Genomic DNA, 19,998 nt, shown 5'->3' on the forward strand with positions numbered 1-19,998 from the left:
AGAATATCTTGGTTTGGTTCTGTTTCCTTGAAGAAGCTGGAGGCTGTCAGCGCGGCCGACCGCTCGTCTCTGCTGGCTGTCAGCGACGCTCTGTACAGGAAACTATCACTGACAGCTGTCAAACCACTCCTCCTCCTCCTCCTCCTCCTCCTCCTCCTCCTCCTCCTGGCATCACTGCTGCCAGCTGACACTGGCTCGACACCGGCCATGATGCCAGCTCTGTTACGTCTCATCCATAAGGCATCACGTTGCTGTTACTGCACCTCACATCACTAAGAGAGAGCGAGGATGACGGCCTGGTTTCTCCCCCTTGGACGCCTGCAGAATGCCTTCCTGGAGAAACTCTGTACCTCGGAGTATAAACGCTTTAAAACTGCAGATTCAAGTGAGGGAGAACCGTCAGCGTTTTTCAATGTCAACAGCGATAAGGAGGCGTCAGTGCTCCGGGGCTGAGGTGTCACCCGCGGAGGGGAAACTCTCCCTGCTGTCACCTGCTGCCAACCGGCTCCCATCACCCCACGCTGGGTTATGTCTCCACAGGCAGCGGCGGCAGCAGGGGGCGAGGCAGGAGCCGCTGGGTGATGGCTTTATCACAGCAGGAAGTGGCCAGAGGGAGGGTAGGACTGCTGGAGTCCCATGAACTGCTCCCTGACTGGTCAGAGCAAGAGCCAGGTTATGGGATGATATGGTGCTTAAAGATGAGCAGGGGTGTTTCCAAAGTGTTCCAGGCCTCGGGCGAGACTTTCTTCAGGGCCCCGTGTTGAGCCAGGAAAAACTGAGTCTGAGAGCTGAGGCCTCTGCAGTGCTCATTGTTTATATGTGATGTGAATAAGGATGTGCTTTTACCGTTTCTGAGGGTCCGGAAGCTTTTTCTTTTTGACCGCTTAAAAAATCCATAATTCAAAAATCCTTTCAAAATAAAAGCACATTGTTGTCAAAAGAAATGAAGCAACCTTGGCTTAAGACAGTGAAACATCAAATACAAGTTTAACAATTAACAGTTGCACTTCAAATTACATATACAAAATATTTTCAAAATAAAAGCAAATGTTTGCTAATCAAGAAATGACCAACCTTTTCTTAAAAAAACAAGAAATTAAATGAAATTTTGACAATTACCAGTTGAAATTTTCAAATTCTACCCTTTTTAAAATAAAAGCATTTTTTTAATAAACAAGGAATAAAGCAATCTTTGCTTAATTTTTATGAATAAATTAAAATTATACAATTAACAGTTGCAGCTCAAATATAAAAATTTGCCTTTCAAAGTAAAAGCACATTTTTGCTAATCAAGAAATGACCAACCTTTTTTTTAAAAAACAAGAAATTAAATGAAATTGTGACATTTAACAGTCACAATTGAAATTTTCAAATTCTACCCTTTCAAAATAGAAGCACACAAGGAATGAAGCAGTTTTTGCTCAAAACATTTCTAAGAATAAGATAAAACTAGAAAGGTTGCATTTCCTAAAAGCAAATGCGTTGAAATGCTGAAGCTGAAAGCTGAAAACACAGCTGAACATGTAGAAGAGTAGTAGAAGTAGTTGCAGTAGAGGAAGTGGAAAAAGTAGAAGGAGTGGAAAAAGTAGAAGGAATGGTAAAAGTAGTAGTGGAAGAATTGGAAGAATTTGAAGGAGTGGAAAAAGTAGGAGTGGAAAAAAGTAGAAGAAGTGGAAAAAATAAAGGAAGTGGAAAAAGTAGAAGCGGAAGGAGTGGAAGTGGTAGAAGTTGTAGCAGTGTGTCTGTGTGTCAGTCAGCACTGATGAGGTCATCTGAATCACGTACATGTGTGTGTGTGTGTGTGTGTGTGTGTGTCTGTGTGTCAGTCAGCACTGATGAGGTCATCTGAATCACGTGTGTCTCCAACTGTCATTAACTGTTGCCATGGTGATAGGACCAGCTGTGTAACTGCATTGTGACAGTTGATCAAGAATGGGATTCATGGGGAAATTAGGGTCTACATATGCCCACACTGTGCAATAACCGTAATAGCTATCAGAAAAGGGATCAAACCGTGAGCATCTCAAGGCCCTGATGAACACAGTGATGTGTTTTTCATGTCTGTACAGTCAGAAATGTAGTCAGGGCAGCGAGTTAAGTAAAGTGAAACTTTTGCTGCCCTCCAGAAATGTTTAACATTACAGCAGATGGCCGAGTAGAGAGACTTTCTCTGACAGTTGGTGACCTGCTGGCTCAACGGTACAATGTTTTGCTTTGGTTACCTCTTTGTCAGAAGCAGGAGAAGACAGGGAACGTTTTGATGTCTTATTTGTGTATGTGGAGTGAAATTTGTGGATTTTATGGCAGTTTGTTTGGAGAATTTCAAAGATCTCATCAGCAGGCCTCACCCTCTGTCTGATGACATCACGTGCTCTACTGCCATGAACACTCCCCAATACACACCAATGTTAAAGTTAGAAAAAGAGGGAAAAACTTTCTGTCATTTCAGCTGGAAAATATCAAAAACTGTAAAAGATACAGAAAAATGTTGAATTCAACATTAATAGCTGAAATATTTGTGAACATTTTAAAGTTAAAATGAAGTCTGTAAGTTGAAGCATGCTGAAGCTGTAGAATCTCAAAGTTGAATGAGTGAAAGGCAAATTTGCTGAATTCTCCCATCTGCTTCAATGTTAAAAAAAAGTTTAAATAAAGTTGAATAATTCAAAAAGTATAAGGGGTGAATATGTGAAAAGGAATAGCCTGAAAGAGGTGAAGAAGCTGAATAGTTGAAAAGTTGAACGGTTAAAATCGGTCAAAATTTGAAGGCTGTGAAAGGCGTAACGGAAAGTGGAATAAGAATTTCCCCCCAATAAAGTCTTTCTGATGATTTGTTTTTGTGAGCATGGAATTTTGGGGGCGGGGAAACCGTGGAAACCCTGGAAACCAGATCTGTGATGTCATAGAGGAAACGTGACCTCACAATGAGGAGTAAAGATCAAAGGCAAACATGCTGAGCTTATCCCTCTTACCATCACAGACCCTCACAGAGTTCACCTGCTGCATCACCCTGAGGAGAACCTTACTTTGAGGAGAGCTTCACTTTGAGGAGAACCTTACGTTGACTGGATTCACTTCAGGAGCATTTTTCCAAGGAGAACAAAGAAAACACAAACAAACAGAACAATGAACAACACCAGAGAAACACAGAAGATGGACCAAAGCACCATGCTGGTCGTTAAAGACACTCTCTGCCCGATCATCCGCATGTTTCTGGACCAGCTGACGGCGACAAAGTGGCACAAGCTGGAGACCGGGGCCATAGACCAAGAAACCAGCGCTATGCTAACAGAGATGTGTGTAGAGATAATAGAAATCCTGACCAAATGTCTCTCTGAGATATTTCAGGCTAAATTAACAAAAGAGACTTCCCAAAGATCACCCGGATCCTCCAGATCCGTATCCGAGGAGGACGTGCACCAGTGTCTGGGCAACATGGGCGACCTTATTATGCAGACTGTGGCGAAGGCGAAAGGTGTGGAAGACCTCAGCTACACCGGCTCCAAGAAGATGACGGAGCTCATGGTGACGGCGGTTACAGAGACAGTGAACTCCAAACTGTCTAAGGACACCAGCGTAGAAGAAGTCGAGGAACCCAAGACTTCCCCGGGTCTCCTCAAGAAGTTAGCGAATCACTTCAAGAGGATCTTCAAGAAATGCGCGATAAGGAAGAAGACAAAGAAACAGAAGTCAGCATCAGAGCAGATGGAGGAGACTGCAGGAACGTCTCAGGCTGAGCAGGAGAAGGAAGAGGAGACCGTGGAAATCACTCAGACCCCCATCACTTCTGTCCGGTCTGTGGACAGCAGATTCATGTTGCCTGTCAAAGAAGTCCAGGACATCTTACAGAAATTCGGCAGCAAGGTTTCTGAATCTGACATCAAGAGTTACATCTCAGAGAAAGATGAAGATCTGCTTCTTTCAAGATCCTCCAAGGACACAGAGTCGTTATCGTTTCAAATCGTTGAGATGATAATAAATGACTGCCAGCAGGATCCTCCTGGCACACCTGAGAGAGAGTTAGTGATAACACCGATGAAGAGAGCGACCGGGATGAAGCTCTCTGACAGGATTAAGGCCTTCTTTGTTCGCAAATTTGCTCGAGAGTCCATCCTGAACATCACAACGAAACTGAGGAGCAAGTCTACCAGCCCTGCATCGAAAGAGGAGGAAATGTTATCAACGGAGGAGCTCATTGAAGTTGTAGATGAGGTCGTAGCAGGCATGATCCCAGAGGCAGATCCGGATCAAGAAAGTGCTCCAGAAGAGGTTTGCCTCTATGAAAGACTCGCCAGCAACATCTCCAGCGGCAAGCACGAAAGAGCCGCAGACAAGCTGAGCGATGCGCTGATCGATCACCTGATCCCTGACGGAGCCATAAGACACAAGGCTGAAGTGGAGATCCGGTCTGAAGTGGACGGTTGGATGAGTAGGATGTGGTCCTGGCTGAATAAGCAAGTACAGAAATGCAAGAAGAAGAAGGAGGAGGACATAGTGAGCATTGCTCTGAGCCAGATAAACCAGGCTGTAGTCTCTCAGCTGGAAGATACGACTGCCCCAGAAGAAGAGATGGAGGCTTCGATCTGCCTCATACCTGAGCATGAAGAAGACCAGAGCTTCATGCTGGAGCCAGAAGAAAGCCCATGCCCGTCACCTGAGGAGCTTGAAGAAAGACGATCCCCGTCACCTGAGGAGCTTGAAGAAAGCCCATGCCCGTCACCTGAGGAGCTTGAAGAAAGCCCATGCCCGTCACCTGAAGAGCTTAAAGAAAGCTGCTGTCTTAAATGTGACTGTCAAGCAGCAGTAGCTTCAAAGGTCAGCCCGGCTGCTGAAACTGGGAGTCGCAGATCCCCCACAATCTACCAGTGGGACAGACTGACCTGCGAGATCATCGTGTTGGAGCTGCTCCGCAGGATATTCAAGAACCTCCCCATCGATCCGTCCCACAGCGCCTACAAAGCCATCGTCGCCCCGTTGACAGACATGCTCTGGGAGGACCTAAGAGGCCGACACATTGACGTGGATCTAGGCGTAAAGAACATGAAGAAGATCTGCAAGGCGGTGCACAAAGACCTTTGCAGCAACGTAGGCGAGGCGCATATTTGGAGGAGCGTGCTCCTGCGGACTCCGTCAGTCAATGGGTTTGTCGTGGAGACTCTGAAGAAGCAGCTTTTACCCAAGAAGTCCAAAGGTATCAAAGGGTTCTTTAGCCGTATGTTCAAGCCTTTCACTTCCCTCTTCACACGCAGCTAAGTCCCCATCGCCCCCCTACAGAGTCACCCAGGAGTACATGTGAGCCCGCATGTCCTCCTGGGTGGTTGGGTTTACTCCGAGTACTTCGGTTTCCTCCCAAAGTTCCATCAAATTTAAAAAATAAATAAATTACAAACAAACAAACAAAAAATTTTTTTTGTGTCATCTGAAATTTCCAAGAGTTAAAAAACAATATATATATATATAAAAAAAATTCTCTCTTAATAAATTAACTTTTTTATTATCAAGTTTTTATTTTGAAGTCACTTTTTTTCTATAAATATACATAAACAGAGTTTCTGCACACTTTGAAGAGTCAAATTTAATATTTTTAACACCATGTCTGTGCAGCAGAATAACGCCATTCTACAGAATTGTGTCAAAGTCAAGGTTCAGATTATCCTGAAACAAATATATTGTTTCTTCAAAAATGTTTTTAAGTCCATAAAGTGAAACATCCAACACACATACTTCCTGAAATCAGCAGGCCTCACCCTCTGTCTGATGACATCACGTGCTCTGCTGCCATGAACAGTCCGCCATACACACCAATGTTAAAGTTAGAAAAAGAGGGAAAAACGTTCTGTCATTTCAGCTGGAAAACATCAAAAACTGTAAAAGATACAGAAAAATGTTGAATTCAACATTAATAGCTGAAGGATTTGTGAACATTTTAAAGTTAAAATGAAGTCTGTAAGTTGAAGCATGCTGAAGCTGTAGAATCTCAAAGTTGAATGAGTGAAAGGCAAATTTGCTGAATTCTCCCATCTGCTTCAATGTCAAAAAAAAGTTTAAATAAAGTTGAATAATTCAAAAAGTATAAGGGGTGAATATGTGAAAAGGAATAGCCTGAAAGAGGTGAAGAAGCCGAATAGTTGAAAAGTTGAACGGTTAAAATCGGTCAAAATCGGTCAAAATTTGAAGGCTGTGAAAGGCGTAGCGAAAAGTGGAATAAGAATTTCCCCCCCAATAAAGTCTTTCTGATGATTTGTTTTTGTGAGCATGGAATTTTGGGGGCGGGGAAACCGTGGAAACCCTGGAAACCAGATCTGTGATGTCATAGAGGAAACGTGACCTCACAATGAGGAGTAAAGATCAAAGGCAAACATGCTGAGCTTATCCCTCTTACCATCACAGACCCTCACAGAGTTCACCTGCTGCATCACCCTGAGGAGAACCTTACTTTGAGGAGAGCTTCACTTTGAGGAGAACCTTACGTTGACTGGATTCACTTCAGGAGCATTTTTCCAAGGAGAACAAAGAAAACACAAACAAACAGAACAATGAGCAACACCAGAGAAACACAGAAGATGGACCAAAGCACCATGCTGGTCGTTAAAGACACTCTCTGCCCGATCATCCGCATGTTTCTGGACCAGCTGACGGCGACAAAGTGGCACAAGCTGGAGACCGGGGCCATAGACCAAGAAACCAGCGCTATGCTAACAGAGATGTGTGTAGAGATAATAGAAATCCTGACCAAATGTCTCTCTGAGATATTTCAGGCTAAATTAACAAAAGAGACTTCCCAAAGATCACCCGGATCCTCCAGATCCGTATCCGAGGAGGACGTGCACCAGTGTCTGGGCAACATGGGCGACCTTATTATGCAGACTGTGGCGAAGGCGAAAGGTGTGGAAGACCTCAGCTACACCGGCTCCAAGAAGATGACGGAGCTCATGGTGACGGCGGTTACAGAGACAGTGAACTCCAAACTGTCTAAGGACGCCAGCGTAGAAGAAGTCGAGGAACCCAAGACATCCCCGGGTCTCCTCAAGAAGTTAGCGAATCACTTCAAGAGGATCTTCAAGAAATGCGCGATAAGGAAGAAGACAAAGAAACAGCAGTCAACATCAGAGCAGATGGAGGAGACTGCAGGAACGTCTCAGGCTGAGCAGGAGAAGGAAGAGGAGACCGTGGAAATCACTCAGACCCCCATCACTTCTGTCCGGTCTGTGGACAGCAGATTCATGTTGCCTGTCAAAGAAGTCCAGGACATCTTACAGAAATTCGGCAGCAAGGTTTCTGAATCTGACATCAAGAGTTACATCTCAGAGAAAGATGAAGATCTGCTTCTTTCAAGATCCTCCAAGGACACAGAGTCGTTATCGTTTCAAATCGTTGAGATGATAATAAATGACTGCCAGCAGGATCCTCCTGGCACACCTGAGAGAGAGTTAGTGATAACACCGATGAAGAGAGCGACCGGGATGAAGCTCTCTGACAGGATTAAGGCCTTCTTTGTCCACAAATTTGCTCGAGAGTCCATCCTGAACATCACAACAAAACTGAGGAGCAAGTCTACCAGCCCTGCATCGAAAGAGGAGGAAATGTTATCAACGGAGGAGCTCATTGAAGTTGTAGATGAGGTCGTAGCAGGCATGATCCCAGAGGCAGATCCGGATCAAGAAAGTGCTCCAGAAGAGGTTTGCCTCTATGAGAGACTCGCCAGCAACATCTCCCGCGGCAAGCACGAAAGAGCCGCAGACAAGCTGAGCGATGCGCTGATCGATCACCTGATCCCTGACGGAGCCATAAGACACAAGGCTGAAGTGGAGATCCGGTCTGAAGTGGACGGTTGGATGAGTAGGATGTGGTCCTGGCTGAATAAGCAAGTACAGAAATGCAAGAAGAAGAAGGAGGAGGACATAGTGAGCATTGCTCTGAGCCAGATAAACCAGGCTGTAGTCTCTCAGCTGGAAGATACGACTGCCCCAGAAGAAGAGATGGAGGCTTCGATCTGCCTCATACCTGAGCATGAAGAAGACCAGAGCTTCATGCTGGAGCCAGAAGAAAGCCCATGCCCGTCACCTGAGGAGCTTGATGAAGAAAGCCCATGCCCGTCACCTGAGGAGCTTGAAGAAAGCCCATGCCCGTCACCTGAGGAGCTTGAAGAAAGACGATCCCCGTCACCTGAGGAGCTTGAAGAAAGCCCATGCCCGTCACCTCAGGAGCTTGAAGAAAGCCCATGCCCGTCACCTGAGGAGCTTAAAGAAAGCTGCTGTCTTAAATGTGACTGTCAAGCAGCAGTAGCTTCAAAGGTCAGCCCGGCTGCTGAAACTGGGAGTCGCAGATCCCCCACAATCTACCAGTGGGACAGACTGACCTGCGAGATCATCGTGTTGGAGCTGCTCCGCAGGATATTCAAGAACCTCCCCATCGATCCGTCCCACAGCGCCTACAAAGCCATCGTCGCCCCGTTGACAGACATGCTCTGGGAGGATCTAAGAGGCCGACACATTGACGTGGATCTGGGCGTAAAGAACATGAAGAAGATCTGCAAGGCGGTGCACAAAGACCTTTGCAGCAACGTAGGTGAGGCGCATATTTGGAGGAGCGTGCTCCTGCGGACTCCGTCAGTCAATGGGTTTGTCGTCGAGACTCTGAAGAAGCAGCTTTTACCCAAGAAGTCCAAAGGTATCAAAGGGTTCTTTAGCCGTATGTTCAAGCCTTTCACTTCCCTCTTCACACGCAGCTAAGTCCCCATCGCCCCCCTACAGAGTCACCCAGGAGTACATGTGAGCCCGCATGTCCTCCTGGGTGGTTGGGTTTACTCCGAGTACTTCGGTTTCCTCCCAAAGTTCCATCAAATTTAAAAAATAAATAAATTACAAACAAACAAACAAAAAAATGTTTTTGTGTCATCTGAAATTTCCAAGAGTTAAAAAACAAAATATATATAAAAAAAATATTTCTCTCTTAATAAATTCACTTTTTTTATTATCAAGTTTTTATTTTGAAGTCACTTTTTTTCTATAAATATACATAAACAGAGTTTCTGCACACTTTGAAGAGTCAAAGTTAATATTTTTAACACCATGTCTGTGCAGCAGAATAACGCCATTCTACAGAATTGTGTCAAAGTCAAGGTTCAGATTATCCTGAAACAAATATATTGTTTCTTCAAAAAATGTTTTTAAGTCCATAAAGTGAAACATCCAACACACATACTTCCTGAATTTGTTAACTTCATTTTTACTTTTTATTTTTAGAGATTTTCTGAGAATATTCATTCTCCCAAAATTTGTCACGACGGAAACAAAATGATTTTTAACCAAATAAATAATTATAGAATGGATTATGAGGATATGGTTTTAACCTGTCTTTTGAACATGTTTTTGAAAATAACATTTTTTATCACAAAACAATCATTTTTAACAATATCTTAAACGTAACCTTGAGCCTCTCCTGGATGTCTGAGCTCCTGACCCTCTCTCTGAGGCTGAGCCCAGACACCCTGCAGAGAAAGCTCATTTCGACTGATCTTGTATTCGCAATCTTGTTCTTTCGGTCACTAGGACCTCAGAGGTCCAGGTGGTTCATACAGTAGCAGCAGATCAGCCTAAACCATTCAGGTCTTTATAAACCATCAGCAGGATTTTAAAGTCTATTCTCTGACAGACAGGAAGCCAGTGTAGAGATCTAAGAACTGGAGTAATGTGGTCTACTTTCTTGGTCCTTGTTAGGACTCGAGCAGCAGCATTCTGTATGAGCTGCAGTCCTCTGATGGACTTTTTAGGGAGTCCTGTAAAGACCCGGTTACAGTAGTCTAGTCTGCTAAAGATAAATGCATGGACCAGTTTTTCTGCATCCTGCTGAGACATGAGTCCTTTAATCCTTGATATATTCTGAAGGTGACAGCAGGCGGACTTTGTAATGGTCTTCATGTGGCTGCTGAAATTAAGGTCTGAGTCTAAGACTACACCAAGGTTTCTGGCTTGGTTTGAACATTTCATCTGTGCAGATTGGAGCTGAGCAGTAACCTTTAACCTTTCTTCCTCCCCTGGTGATATGGTGATGTAAATGTTTGTATGGGACTATAATCCCCTGGTGATATGGTGATGTAAATGTGTGTGTCATCTGCATAGCTGTGGTATTTTATTTTGTTGTTTCTTATTATCTGACCTAAGGGGAGCATGTAGATGTTGAATAGCAGAGGCCTCAGAATGGATCCCTGAGGTACTCCACATACCATTTTCATCCGCTCAGATGTGTGATTACCTTTAGACACAAAATAGTCCCGGTCATTTAAATAGGACTTAAGCCAATTTAGTACTGCACCAGAGAGTCCCACCCAGTAGTATCTTGTGGTCAACTGTGTCAAAAATCCTCATCAGATGACTCTCCTCTTCAGGTCCTGAGCGTTTCAAACCTGCAGCCCTGAAGTTCAGAGTCTGCAGGTTCAGCTCAGTCGGTAAATCACGAGACTTCATAAATGAGCGTTGTGGGCTCATTTGTTCCAAACGGAGCAGTGCAAACTGTTATTGCATGAGACGTGTCATGTTTATGAGAACATTACACAGACTTTATGATGTCAGGAGAGGGGGAGCTGTTCCTCGGCACCTCGGTTTATTTACCAGAGATAACAGACACATCTCCGACGCCGCTCCTCTGGGATAACACATTCATGGATGACACACTCGGCTCATTTCACGGGAGAGGCGGATAGATTGCTGCTCTCCTTTCTAACTATCCAATCGCTCTTTGTTAAACAAGGCACAAACCCAATTACAAAGTGCCACACGCTGACAGTTTATTAACATCATCGCCGCCAGAGAGGCCGGGGAGGCTCTGCACCGGGGGTGGGGGGGAGGGGAGGCGTGCTCTGCTCTTTTTATTTGAAGTGCAGAGATGAAAGATGGGGCTTTTATTCAGAAAAGGTTTGTTTGGAGAGGCCAGGCAGGTAATCAGTTATCCTTCATATTCATCCTGCGTGTTTTTAAGAGAATGTGAGGGAAAACAAGCCTAATGCCTCAGGTCAGTGTTTCCTGTTTTGCAGAAAGCTCCGAGAGGCTAATGGAGTAATATTTCTGGGCCGCGTCTGATCTCAGCCTCTGATCACTTCATTAAACTGATGTTGATGAATGCACAAAGCAGCCGGAGCGCGAGCACACACAGCAGATGCATCTTAATCAAGGAGAACAGGAGAGGAAGGTGGGATGCGTGTAATCGCTCACTCACTTCCTCCCCTCCTTCCCGCCTTCATCCTCGCTGTAATGAACTCATTCATGACTGAGCAGATCTGCCACTTTGTGAAAAATGAAGAGGAACACGGAGCAGACCTGAGCACAGACCACCATGGAAACACTTGCACTACCTCGGCTGTTTCGCCAACAACTGGGGCTTCTCACCCGCTCACGCAGGGACCTGGGTCTGAACCAGAGACCCTGTTTACACCTCCTCTGCTTTTTTGTCAAATCATGAAATAAAGCAACTACAATCAGAAGAGAAACAGAGTGAACAGGCATATAAGGCAACCTATTTTCATCAAGCCCATAACTTTATGAGCACCAGATTTTGCTCCTTCAAAATAAAAGACAGCATGAAATAAAGCAACCTTAACTACTATCAGAAGAGAAAGGGAGAACAGTTATATGAGGCAACCAATTGTCATCAATCCCATGACTTTGAGGTCCAGATTTTGCTCTTTCAAAATAAAAGCATTATATATCAAAACATTAGATAAAGCAAACTTGGCCTAGTTCAAGTGTTTGAATTCTACCCTTTCAAAACAAAAGCATTTTTTTCCAAAGTGGAAAATAAAGCAACCTAGACTGCAATCAAAAGAGGAAGTGAGTACAGTTATATGAGGCAACCTTTTTTCATCAGTTCCATAACTTTATAAGGTCCAGATTTTGCTCTTTCAAAATAAAAGCGTTTTTTTTTTTGTTTTTTTTTTGCAAAAAGATAAATAAAACAACCTCGGCTTGTAACAGTTAAAAAAATAACAAAAAGGATAACATTAACAGCTCTAGTTCAAGATTTTAATTTTACCCTTTCAAAATAAAAGCACTCTTTTGCCACGGCAGGAAATAAAGGAACCTGGACTGCAATCAGAATAAAAACAGAGATGAATCAAACTACTTTTTAGAGTTTTTAAATAAACTGGGTTATTGAATAGCTGATTTAATTCATCTGTTGCTTAAGTTTTTGGTGATGATGAGGTTAAATTGAGAACTTAATGTTTTCTTTAGTGTTTGAATTCATTTGAAGATAATAATCCAATAAAATGTGAGCATTATTGATGATTTATACCAAGAATTTATTACATTTAAAGTGTAATATAGCCTTGAGCACATTGTTTTAATCATTCTTGGATCAAATAGTGAGTTCTATTGTGTGCAGAGTGTTGTATTTATGTCTGCAAAGTGCACTTATGTCAGGGTTGGTGTGCAGGAGAGGCTGGGCCCTAAATCCCTGGTGGCTCTTCTGTTTGTATTTGATGGTAAAGTAATGATAAAGCTTTTCAAAGAAACATGATAACAGATAGAGAAAAGTTCAGTATCTCTGTGAAGTACTGATGTACTGAGGGGAAGTTTTGCAGGAATTAAAGGCTCTTAATGTGATTGAGTTAAAGCCCCCCCCCCCACCCCTCCTCTCAGACTGGGTGTGTGTATGTTTGTAAGCATGGACACATTGAACCTCCTGCACTCTCCATGCGACACCCCGAGGTGGACAGCTTGTTTGGGAGACTTACCGTATCGCTGCTGGAGCTCCCGCTGCTTTCTGCTGCGGCGGGCAGAAACAAATGTGAATCATAAATCTGGCATACGGCTCGCCTGGGGCTGCCGGCAGGTTTACAGCCACTCTGGGGGGCTGTGGTGTGTGTGTGGGGGGGTGGACCAGCCATTAAAATGGGCCACATGCCATTAGAGTGGACACACTATGGCATAATGTTGTATAATTTGCCTCTACTTTAGTCCAATTTATTATTCATTCTCCCTCCCGCAGGAGAGCCGACCTGACCACATACACCAGGGAGAAACAGACAGGAAGAAGCCTAATAGATTAGTGTGTGTGTCTGTGTGTGTGAGTCTGTGTGTGTGTGTGTGTGTGCTGGAGTTGCATATGCATATGCCCTAAGTTTAAAACCACTTATATGTAAAACAGAATAATCACAACAGTGTCCTTTTAGAGTTCAGGAAACTCGTGACGGGAGCAATTTTCAGTTTTACCACCGCTTCTTGCTGCTAATTCCAAATTCATCATGTTTCTGCAACCACAAAGAGTTCATTTCACAACTTAATTGATTTCAAGCCTGCAGGTCTTTCCCGTACAGAACGATTTAAGACAGAAACCAAAGAAATCTGGCTCTTCTTCCAGAGCGAGGCGTGGAGGGAAATGATGTTGTTTCTAAAACGAAGGAATAAATAAGGCAAAGGAAAAGTCTGCTGTTTGTGCAGGAGCACCTCGGTGTAAAGTTTTGTTCTTGTGGAAGAAGCTGTTTCTACAAAGCATCCTTCCCAGCATGCACCTGCAGGCTGGTTAAAGCTCTGGTTAAAGATATTACAATACTGCATGCAAAGTAAACCTGCAAGGAGTGATGAGGTCGGAGCCTGGACGCAGGGGCAACAGCGTCTCTCTATGCTGACGATGCAGCTTTGAACCTTTCTGAGAGAAGTCACTGAAGCAGTCTCCAGTGATGGAAGAACATCCTGTGAGTGACTGTTTGGTGTCATGAAAGTGTAGTCCCATCTGTCTCATCCTGAACTGGATGTTCAGATGAAATCAGACGGATTATATTATCAGGAGTTTTAATTTTGGGCGAATCCAAATAATAGTTGTTAACGAACATGTCCGTTTCAGACCGTATCAAAGGCGGGACTTGATCTCTTTTTATCTCTTTGATCCTTTTCATTGTTTTAGCATTTTATGTTGTGGTTTATGATGTTTATTATTAGGTCATTTTATCCATTGGTGGTTTTTAGGTGGCTATTTTGTTTTATTCCCTTTTTTTTAATTTAATTTATTATAATATTATAATATTATTAGTATTATTATTATTATTATTATTACAACTTTTATTAATAATATTGTTGTTATTATTATAATTGTTATTTTAGCTATTATTATTTAATTATTATTATTAATATTGTAGTTGTTATTATTGTTATTATCATTATTAAAACTATTATTATTAATATTGTCGTTGTTATTATTATTATTATTACTATTATTAATATTTTTCTTTCTGTAAATTCTCACCAGCATGATGAGAATATAATCTTTGCATGAATCTGTTAAAATCTAGTTAATACAGCAATGAGGCTTATTTGCAAAAGAAAGGGGATCATTTTGCCCCAAATACATCTTCATAAACATGCACAAACAGCATCTTTCTGCAGCCGAGTTTGAGGTGCATTCAACACTTTGCTTTGTGAATCATCCGGTGCAAAAGCAACATGATCCTTGGGTGAATCGGGTCCTCAACGCACAGTGAGCCGACAATCAACACGACTCTGTGGCAAAGATACGACCCAACACAAAGACGAGAAAAGAAACTTTCTGAAAGACAACCTTTGAAATCTGTCTAATGGCAGAGCAGCACAGCAAAACGTTCGGGGTCCTGACAGCCTGTTGATCCCTCAGGGAGGTCAAAGGTCACAGCTCAGGGGCCTTGATGTCATACTCAAAGGCACTTCAGTACGTCGGAGGGCAGCCAGCCACCGTCAGCTCCGAGCCGTTTGTGCCTTTTTCTTCTTATAAGTGGCAGCTGTGCCGGACCTTCTTTTAGATAATGCTGGCAGTTTGCCGTCATTAGTCAGCTGTTAGTGGAGAGGAAAGAGACAGAGGCATGTGAGGATTTAAGCCCATCACAACACAACAGGATGCCAACGTGGAAGAGAACAAAGACAGCCAAGTGAAGAAAGGATGCGACCTAAACCTCCAGGGAGAACGAGCACAATCAAAGTACATCCATTAAAATTACACATTTGTTTTTCTTTCCTGTGACAGGCTCAGATCAGTCTGAGTGTCGGACAAGATTACAGCGAAGATCCCAACGCTGACAGAGTCTTTATTTAAGAGGTAAGATGATTATTTAAAAACGGAAACAGTCATCACGCTGCTGTTTCAAAGACATCACCGCGCACGCAGAACAAGAGAGTCTGCAGAACAAGAGAGTCTGCAGAACAAGAGAGTCTGCAGAACAAGAGAGTCTGCAGAACAAGAGAGTCTGCAGAACAAGAGGGTCTGCAGAACAAGAGAGTCTGCAGAACAAGAGAGTCTGCAGAACAAGAGGGTCTGCAGAACAAGATAGTCTGCAGAACAAGAGAGTCTGCAGAACAAGAGGGTCTGCAGAACAAGAGAGTCTGCAGAACAAGAGGGTCTGCAGAACAAGAGAGTCTGCAGAACTCTCTGTGTCACGCCTCGTACTTCTGAAGAGAGAAACGTGATTATATTGAGAATAGCGTTAGATCAGGCAGGACACAACATCAAGTTTGGCCTACAGAACATCAGCAAAATGGGGGTTCTATTTAAACTGCTTTGCAACCCACCTTCACCCCAGCTCCTCCTTCCTGCTGTGTCTGATTTCACTAGTGTCATATGTATTGTCACTGATGCTCGCTCTGTTCTGTACCCCGGGGGTCGTTGCTGCTGCTCTCCCCGCCATTCATTTGCAGACATATAAGAAGGGAAGATGAGCTTGCCTTGTCTTTGCTTTTCATGTATGTGTATGAAAGATAGGGGACGTGTGATCTCCCTGCCTTGAGCTTTTCATGTATGTGCATGAAAGAGAGGGGAGGTGTGCTCTCCCTGTCTTGGCTTTTCATGTAAGCGCATGAAAGAGAGGGGAGGTGTGCTCTCCCTGTCTTGGCTTTTCATTTACGAACATAAAAGAAGGGGAGGGGCGGTGTGCTCGCCCTGTCTTGGCTTTTCATGTATGTGGATGAAAGAGAGGGGAGGTGTGCTCTCCCCGCCTTGGCTTTTCATCTATGTGCATGAAAGAGAGGGGAGGTGTGCCCCCCTGCCTTGGCTTTTTATGTATGTGCATGAAAGAGAGAGGAGGTGTGTTCCCTCCGCCTTGGCTTTTCATGTATACGCATGAAAGAGAGGGGAGGTGTGCTCTCCCCGCCATGGCTTTTCATGTATGTGGATGAAAGAGAGGGGAGGTGTCCTCTCCCCGCCTTGGCTTTTCATCTATCTGCATGAAAGAGAGAGGAGGTGTGCCCCCCTGCCTTGGCTTTTTATGTATGTGCATGAAAGAGAGGGGAGGTGTGCTCCCTCCGCCTTGGCTTTTCATGTAAGTGCATGAAAGAGAGAGGAGGTGTGCTCTCCCTGCCCCAGGCTTTACCATTCCAAGTGCAAACATGGAAGGCCTGGGACCTCCCAGAATAGAACCATACCTCCAAGTAAAACTTATTGCATGCTAGTAGTTCATTATTTTGACAAGAGTGGTCCTGACTTAAACGTCATGTTGTCACTTCAGGCGGGTACACACTACAAGATACTCAGGCCGATACTAGGCCAGACTTCCCCCCTTCCAAGTCTAGGATTCGAGGTGGTGCTTAAGATTCTCCGTGGTTAACGGATGTCAACAGTGATTTTGCTCTACAACATCAGCTCAGAAGAGCGTCATGGCCCCATCATGTGGTGGCAGGGGTTTGAGGATGGCAGAGCACACACTCTGTATATTGTCACATGGAGTGAAACGATAGCCAACCAGGAAACAAGCTGACTGAACCTCTCTTAAGATTTGAATTATAAGTTTAGAAGAAGGTGGAAAAAGGGTGATTTCGTTGGACGCACTTTGATGCACGTTGCAGCTCTGCCTGCTGAAGAAGTCTGTCTGTGCTTTTAAAACCCTCAGAAAAGCACAAAGAGACCCCAGGTTGCAGAATACCTCCGAATGTTATCAGCCTGAGCTTTAGCAGTTCTCTCTGAAAAGGCCTTTCTTCTCTCTCGGCAGGTAAGAGGAGGAAAATAAGTCCTCAGAGAAGCGATTGTCCGCGTCCTCGCCATCCAATCTTCAGCCGCCGCTTTAAACCTGTAAGACGTTCATCGTTCCTCCTTTAATCCTCCTGAGAAGACGGCCTCGGAGGGGAAGAATGTGCCGGATCAAAAGACCCCTCTCCTACCCCCGCCGCCTCCCACCTGAAGTCCAGAACAAGGACGCTCTGTTATCAGGGGGGATTCACGGGAAACTGGATCCGGCGTCCCCTCAGACACTTTCACCCTGAGCCGGATCGCTTTTCCCACCTGAAGCCGAGCCTTGTCCCGCGCTAAACGACCACGATGTAATTAGTCTCCGGGACACAAAGACTTCAACAGCCCCTCCTCGGCCCGCCAGGAGAAGACAGACGTCTCAGTGACTCATTAGGAGACAACAGATTAGATAACGCAGGTTTAGGATGTCCCTGCTCCGCCGTCCACCTGCCCACAGGTAATCTGGACACGAGCTCCACGCCCCCCCCCAACACCCCCCCCCCCCAACCCCAACTCTATAGCATCACTCTCATTACCTGAGGTCGAGATCCGTCCCCAGAGACCTGCTAATGGATGTAACGAAACGAGGGGGGCGGATGGTTTGGCAGCGGGGTCCAGTTTCAGAGGTGAGGAGGGCGACTCTGCGAGGGAGGGAGGGAGGAAGGAAAGAGGAAATAAAAGAAACATGCTGAGGATGAAAGAGGAGATGAGAGCTGTAATTGGATGGTGACGGATGCCGACCACACGCACACACAGACACAGACACACACACACACACACACACACACACACACACACACTCTGACAATTCCACCTGAGAGTAGACGCTGATGTATAACTGATCGCTGATCCAGGATTTACTATCATGGATACAATCCCTCATCTATATTTGTGGTTTGTGTGAGTGTGTGTGTGTGTGTGTGTGTGTGTGTGTGTGTGTGTGTGTGTGTGTGTGTGTGTGTGTGTGAGTGTGTGTCTGTGTGTGTGTTGAGCTGTATTTAATTGAGGTCTCACTTTATTGTGCGTCTCAGAAAACACACGTTCTTCACAACAAGCTGCACACAGCTTGGATATCTGGCCTGACAGCAGCCTGTCGAGTTCAAACCCCAAATGAGGAAGACCTCACCTTCTTCAAGTCTACATGACGTGGTAGAGACCTCACCTTCTTCAAGTCTACATGACGTGGTACAGACCTCACCTTCTTCAAGTCTACATGACGTGGTAGAGACCTCACCTTCTTTAAGTCTACATGACGTGGTAGAGACCTCACCTTCTTTAAGTCTACATGACGTGGTAGAGACCTCACCTTCTTTAAGTCTACATGACGTGGTAGAGACCTCACCTTCTTTAAGTCTACATGACGTGGTAGAGACCTCACCTTCTTTAAGTCTACATGACGTGGTAGAGACCTCACCTTCTTTAAGTCTACATGACGTGGTAGAGACCTCACCTTCTTTAAGTCTACATGACGTGGTAGAGACCTCACCTTCTTCAAGTCTACATGACGTGGTAGAGACCTCACCTTCTTCAAGTCTACATGACGTGGTAGAGACCTCACCTTCTTTAAGTCTACATGACGTGGTAGAGACCTCACCTTCTTTAAGTCTACATGACGTGGTAGAGACCTCACCTTCTTCAAGTCTACATGACGTGGTAGAGACCTCACCTTCTTCAAGTCTACATGACGTGGTAGAGACCTCACCTTCTTTAAGTCTACATGACGTGGTAGAGACCTCACCTTCTTTAAGTCTACATGACGTGGTAGAGACCTCACCTTCTTCAAGTCTACATGACGTGGTAGAGACCTCACCTTCTTTAAGTCTACATGACGTGGTAGAGACCTCACCTTCTTTAAGTCTACATGACGTGGTAGAGACCTCACCTTCTTTAAGTCTACATGACGTGGTAGAGACCTCACCTTCTTCAAGTCTACATGACGTGGTAGAGACCTCACCTTCTTCAAGTCTACATGACGTGGTAGAGATATGGACTAGATCAAAGAAAAGAAGGATTTAAAAGAAGATCTGCATTCAATCATTTGATGACTTTGTAGCGTGGCAGCAGTGGAGGAGGCTTCTGGAACGCTGGGACTAACTAAGATGAAGCAAGGCCGAAATTTTGGATTTTCAAAGACACCGATCTGTACACTGCAAAAACTTCAAATCTTACCAAGTGAAATGTTCTCTTTTTATAGTCTAAAGAAAGAAAGAAAGAAAGGAAGGAAGGAATGAATGAAGGAAAGAAGGAAAGAAAGAAAGAAAGAAAGAAAGAAAGGAAGGAAGGAAGGAAGGAATGAAGGAAAGGGAGGAAGGAAGGAAGAAAGAAAGGGAAGGAAAATGAATGAAAGAAAGAAATGACAGCAGGAAATTAAGAAAGAAAGAAAGAAAGAAAGAAAGAAAGAAAGAAAGAAAGAAAGAAAGAAAGGAAGGAAGGAAGGAAGGAATGAAGGAAAGAAAGGAAGGAAGGAATGAAGGAAAGGGAGGAAGGAAGGAAGAAAGAAAGGGAAGGAAAATGAATGAAAGAAAGAAATGACAGCAGGAAATTAAGAAAGAAAGAAAGAAAGAAAGAAAGAAAGAAAGAAGGATGAAATAAATAAAGAAAGAAAGAAAGAAAGAAAGAAAGAACGAAGAAATGAAAGAAAGAAAGGAAAAAGGAAGGAAGGAAGGAATAAAGGAAAGAAGGAAGGAAGGAAGGAATGAAAGAAAAAAGAAGGAAAGAAAGAAAGAAAGAAAGAATAAAAGAAAGAAGGGATGAAAGAAAGAAAAAAGGAAGGAAGGAAGGAAGGAAAGAAGGAAGGAAGGAAGGAAGGAAAAAAAGAAAGAAAGGAATGAAGGAAGGAAGAAAGATATGAAAGAAGGAAGAAAGAAAGAAAGAAAGAAAGAAAGAAAGAAAAAAAAGCAAAGAAAGAAAGAAAGAAAGAAGGAAGGAAGGAAGGAAGAAAGAAAGAAAGAAAGAGAAGTTGTTGTTTTTAAGGGTGGGTTTCAGTTTTCAGACACTGTCTCTTTAAATCAGATAGAAATCTTCCTCCTCAAACTCCAT

General features: G+C 44.0%; 1 protein-coding gene across 1 annotated transcript; it reads left to right on the forward strand.

Annotated features, from left to right (window-relative positions):
* The first annotated feature begins 17,618 nt into the window (after positions 1–17,618).
* LOC117817790 (sialidase-like) lies at positions 17,619–19,154 on the forward strand. Its single transcript, XM_034690552.1, has 2 exons — positions 17,619–17,685; positions 17,991–19,154. Exon 2 carries the CDS (start codon positions 18,070–18,072, stop codon positions 18,973–18,975), a length of 906 nt encoding a protein of 301 aa, XP_034546443.1. The 5' UTR covers positions 17,619–17,685; positions 17,991–18,069; the 3' UTR covers positions 18,976–19,154.
* Positions 19,155–19,998: the final 844 nt, after the last annotated feature.

This window comes from Notolabrus celidotus, chromosome 8 (assembly GCF_009762535.1).
Source record: "Notolabrus celidotus isolate fNotCel1 chromosome 8, fNotCel1.pri, whole genome shotgun sequence".
NCBI classification, from domain to species: domain Eukaryota; kingdom Metazoa; phylum Chordata; class Actinopteri; order Labriformes; family Labridae; genus Notolabrus; species Notolabrus celidotus.